Source organism: Salvelinus sp. IW2-2015, unplaced genomic scaffold (assembly GCF_002910315.2).
Source record: "Salvelinus sp. IW2-2015 unplaced genomic scaffold, ASM291031v2 Un_scaffold10271, whole genome shotgun sequence".
Lineage (NCBI taxonomy): Eukaryota > Metazoa > Chordata > Actinopteri > Salmoniformes > Salmonidae > Salvelinus > Salvelinus sp. IW2-2015.
In genome coordinates, this window is record NW_019951529.1 from 1 (window position 1) to 5,644 (window position 5,644).

At 41.0% G+C, this 5,644-nt stretch overlaps 1 protein-coding gene across 1 annotated transcript; it reads left to right on the forward strand.

Annotated features, from left to right (window-relative positions):
- Positions 1-700: 700 nt before the first annotated feature.
- On the forward strand, positions 701-5,578 carry LOC112079915 (glycine receptor subunit alpha-2-like). Its single transcript, XM_024145722.2, has 5 exons — positions 701-1,017; positions 1,123-1,266; positions 1,403-1,617; positions 2,712-2,861; positions 3,663-5,578. The coding sequence occupies exons 1-5, from the start codon at positions 888-890 to the stop codon at positions 3,942-3,944; spliced, it is 921 nt and encodes a 306-aa protein (XP_024001490.1). The 5' UTR covers positions 701-887; the 3' UTR covers positions 3,945-5,578.
- Positions 5,579-5,644: the final 66 nt, after the last annotated feature.

Here is a 5,644-nt window from a genome sequence, read left to right on the forward strand (position 1 = left end):
ACTGACCTAAGACAGGGCATTTTTACTAGGATTAAATGTCAGGAATTGTGAAAAACTGAGTTTAAATGTATTTGGCTAAGTTGTATGTAAACTTCCGACTTCAACTGAACATAATGAAAATCTGTGTCTGTAAAGTAGAAACATAAAAGTATAATATACTGTATACTTAAATGCACTGCTATGATGACAACTATTATGATTTTGTTCCTTAGTAAATTGTAAAAAATCTGATATTGACAAGATCCAAGATATGGGTCTTGTGTGGCTCAGTTGATAGAGCATGGCGCTTGCAATGCCAGAGTTATGGGTTTGATTCCCATTCCCACGAAAAAGTAAAAATAATTATCCACTCAGTACTGGAAGTCCCTCTGCATAAGAGTGTCTGCAAAATGACAAGAAATGTACAGTATTTACAAATAAAAGGTTATTGGTTGTGTACTCAGATTATCTGATGTCACAGCTGAAATGCTTGTGTTTCTAACACACACAGGCAGACTCCTGTACTTGCATACTCACAAACAAATGTAAACTTCTGACTTCAACTGTACTTTATACAGTCACACAGTAGGTATACATTGTAGGGAGCTTGTATTTTAGTCTCACTTGAAACAGTAAACAATTAGAAAAAATGCTGAAAAGATTTGGGTTCCGTTTAAGATTTTTTTATTTAACAGTAAATGTATTTGTTGAGTGAGGTATAGAGCATGCTAATCTAATAACTACACTGAAAAATAAATCCTGTTGTTTTTACAGTAACTTACCTTACAGTTACCTGTAAGTTACTGTAAAAAAAGGTACAGTATGTTACCGTACATTCCTAAGAATCTTTGGTTTAACAGTACATTACTGTAAAATRTTCATAGGCTTTATTTGTACATTCACAAATAATGCTTGCACGGTTGTTTCATTACTTTTACACACCTCTTCCTCAAAGGTTGACTCTCATTCTATCTTGTCCGATGGATCTGAAGAACTTTCCCATGGACATGCAGATCTGTACCATGCAACTGGAGAGCTGTAAGTGTCTGCTCCTTACGACTCACAAGGTGAAGCACATGCAATATGGTTTGTGAAAATGCAATAACATATCAAACATATTTGCTGTGTTCATTCATTCCTCAGTTGGCTACACCATGAATGATTTGATCTTTGAGTGGGAGAGCAAGGACAAAAATCCTGTACAGGTGGCCGCTGGGCTGACCCTTCCTCAGTTCATCATGAGAGATGAGAAGGAGCTTGGCTACTGTACCAAAAGCTACAACACCGGTCAGAGAACCACACACACACACATACTGTACACACACACACACACACACACACACACAGACATTCTCACGCACACACACCACACCTCTCACCACACCGTCCCTGATCTGAGGTGTCAGTGTGTTTTGTTCTCCAGGTAAATTCACCTGCATTGAGGTGAAGTTCCACTTGGAGAGACAGATGGGTTACTACCTGATCCAGATGTACATCCCCAGCCTCCTCATTGTCATCCTCTCCTGGGTCTCCTTCTGGATCAACATGGACGCCGCGCCCGCCAGGGTAGCGCTGGGCATCACCACCGTGCTCACCATGACAACCCAGAGCTCCGGCTCCAGAGCCTCCCTTCCCAAGGTAATCCTGTTAACCCAAAGCAGGGTGAGGGGACAATCTGATGGAGGAGAGAGGGCCATGTTCAGATCAATCAATCTTCCATTTCCTACTCATTTTTGAAGTCGTACATAATCAGATACTGCTCATGAAATGTAAATATGCCTAAGGTTGAAGTCTCCATGCTTCCCTGAATTTTGAGTATTGGGTTCTGATTCAAGTGGCCTAGGGCAATAGATAAGCAATCAATTTATTTATATCAAGCGAATGTCAATGCATTTGTGTCTTTCATTTTTTAAATCAATAAGTTGCAAAACAGAGAAGACCTTTAAACATTACATTATCACAATATATTTAAGACATGTATTTAACTTGTTAGAACAATGATTTAGGTGGTGATATAACATGACTAAATTAAACAGTAGTGTATACACAGCGACAGTACACTGTCAAACACTAAATTTCTATTCACACTTACGCTAGCAAGAGGCCTCCAGTGTGAGTCATCTCTTGAAGATCAATAAGTTTCCTACACATTGGACCACACATGACCACGGAGGGCTCGGCCACGTCAAAGAGGCCCACATGAAAAAAACGCTGATAAACATTAAGAGAGAACTTTGAGAGGCCCAACTCAGAGCAACAAAAGCTCAATATGCCTAAAGAGCACTCAACAACATTGAGTTGTTTTCTCTCCATGCATAAATGACCTGTCATTTTGAGAGACAGACGAGGTCATTGTAGGATGAATAAGAGGTCATCCTTCAGATTCTAGCCTCCATCTCACATCCGGCTGGGAGATGAAAGCTTCAGTCTAACTGCTACTGTTTCCTTTATGTTATTTTGGTAATTGAAGCAGCAATTATTTCCTTCCAGTGCTATCGCTGAAATCACTCATATCAATTTCAGCGTTGAAAGTTTAAAGCACTTGTTAGCAAATACCACCCCTCTAATTACGGTGATTTAGAATTTACATCAACTCTGATTAACATAACAAAGCACAATGAGGGAAGATAATAATCCCATTGAAATGTTAATTGAACGATGCATCATGACGCCAGGACATACAAGGATTATGCAGTCCCAGTAAACTATTGTTTGTTTGTTTCTTGTCACAGGTGTCCTATGTGAAGGCCATTGATATCTGGATGGCCGTGTGTCTCCTGTTTGTATTCGCTGCCCTACTGGAATATGCTGGGGTTAACTTTGTTTCCAGGCAACAGAAGGATTTACTTCGCTTGAGGCGAAGACAGAGGCGGACTCACAAGGTAAACAGTCTAGTCTTGAGGAGCATCCCACTGGACACATACTGCTTAAATCAACGTTGTTTCTACTCCATTTCAATGAAAATTACGTTGAACCAATGTGGAATAGACATTCAATTGACGTCTGTGCCCAGTGGGATTGCCTTTAGAACAGTCACTGCAAAGCCCAGACTCATTAACCATTTTTAAAGAGTGGGAGTTCCACTCTAGTATTTTTTTAATTGCGATTGAAGAGATGGGGAGAGACAGGAAAGATTGAGAAAATGTGTGTTGAAAATGCAATATGCGACCAGGATTCGATCAATCCCTCGCTTACACAGGCTTACATGCACCAAAGGCAGGCGGTGCCAGTAACTGCTACACCAAATCCCAGGGCCTCATGGCTGAACATATGAATGGTGTCTTTCAAAAGGAAGTGTGACATGATGAAACTGGGCTGAATGAACATTTAGGGCAGTCAGAGACTTGTTGACTGAAGTGTGTCAGGTTATCTAAGGTTATCTAAGTGTGTTAGCTTGTTGTTGCTGCTGCAGCAGAGGGAGGGAGGTAGGGAGGGTGTATCTGGGAGACATTCAGCTGTGTCCCCAGTGTTAATGAAGCAGCTGTAGATGTCGCTTGGAGGCATCCTCAGGTAAAGGGTACAACACCTGAGTCACGGGCCAAGAAAAGGACGCAAGAACATGGCTACTGGCCATACACCACAATGTCATAGTGTGTGTGCACATGGGAGTGTGTCTGAAACTCTTTCTCTCCATTGAACAGAAGCATACTCACCATGGTTCTGCCTTTGGTTTGTTCCACCAGGATGATGACATGAGGGATGGCCGCTTCAATTTCTCTGGTTACGGCATGACTCAGTGTCTGAAGGATGGGTCGGCTGTTAAAAACGCTGTCCCAAACCCCGGCCCAGCACCACCAACCCCTAAAGAGAAAGAGGTGATAAGGAAAAGGTTTGTGGACAGGGCCAAGAGGATTGACACTGTGTCCCGAGCAGCCTTCCCTATGGCCTTCCTCCTCTTCAACATCTTCTACTGGATAACATACAAGGTCATCAGGCATGAGGACATTGGCATGCAGTCAGGGTAGTCACTCTGCCCGGCAGGATTTACCTATGGAACTCATCTCTCTCTCACTCTAATTTTACTGAATGAGAAATGATTGGACAGCACAGTGAGACTACTTTATGTTGTGGGACTGTACATGGAGCAGAGGCACAGTGAAGCTGGGGGTGGTGGTGTTCTTTCAGGGATAATTGATAGGTGTTCAAGCAAAATCGAATAGACTAATGCACATGTTTTAGATAAACAAGTGAACAATTGGTGAGGCACAGATATATTCCTATGTGTTAATGCATCCTGGAGATTCTACTGGGTTTTTACTCAAGGCACAGAGCAATGATGTAAAAAGGTGGACCAAATTTTATGAGACAATACTGCCTTTGCATTTGTGCAACCTTGCAATGGAGCAACATTCCATGCATTTGTATGTGGAGTAGACTGGGCTTTAGGGTTAGACTTTTGTGTGGTTTTCATATAAAGGTTGATTTAGAGCAGTTTTATACAATTATACTGCAGTTCCTCACTGTTTCTACAAGCAGCAGTTCTATTTATTAGGCAACGAGCACAATGTATACACACACACGTTTTACTATCCTTGTGGGGACCAAACAATTGATTCCCATTCAAAATCCTATTTTCTTTATCCCTTAACCCTAAACCTAACTCTGACCTTAACCCTAACCCCAAGTCTAAGACTAAAAAAGGCTTTTTCCTTGTTGGGACTGACAAAATGTTGAATTTTCCTTGTTTTACTATCCTTGTGAGGAGTTCTGGTCCCCTCAAGGATAGTAAAACCAAACACACACACATCTATAAGGCCTACATGTGTGAAGAGATTAAATCCAGATTGACAGTTAGATACTGCATTTTTATAAGCTACCCAAAGCCTTATCATGGATTTGGAGATAAATGGTAGGCTTCCCTATCTTTCACAAAGCAACGTCTCTTCTCGCTCAGCTGTCTGTCAGAAGTGAATGCACTTATTTATTTAAAACTCAGTAAAATTTTGCCTAAAGGTGGTTTGTATTTTCCACTCCCCTTCAACGTACAGTTGAAGTCGGAAGTTTACATAAACTTAGGTTAGAGTCATTAAAACTCGTTTTTCAACCACTCCACAAATTTCTTGTTAACAAAGTATAGCTTTGGCAAGTCGGTTAGGGCATCTACTTTGTGCATGACACAAGTCATTTCTCCAACAATTTTTTACAGACAGATTATTTCACTTATAATTCACTGTATCAAAATTCCAGTGGGTCAGAAGTTTACATGTACCTTTAAACAGCTTGGAAAATTCCAGAAAATTATTTAGAAGCTTCTGATAAATGATGTCAATTAGCCTGAGTCAATTTGAGGTGTACCTGTGGATGTATTTCAAGGCCTACCATCAAACTCAGTGCCACTTTGCTTGACATCTTGGAAAAATCAAAAGAAATCAGTAAAGACCTCTGAAAAAACATTGTAGACCTCCACAAGTCTGGTTCATCCTTGGGAGCAATTTACAAACGCCTGAAGGTACCACGTTCATCTGTACAAACAATAGTACGCAAGTATAAACACCATGGGACCACACAGCCGTCATACCGCTCAGGAAGGAGATGCGTTCTGTCTTCTAGAGATGAACGTTCTTTGGTGCGAAAAGTGCAAATCAATCCCAGAACAACAGCAAAGGACCTTGTGAAGATGCTGGAGGAAACAGGTACAAAAGTATCTATATCCACAGTAAAACGA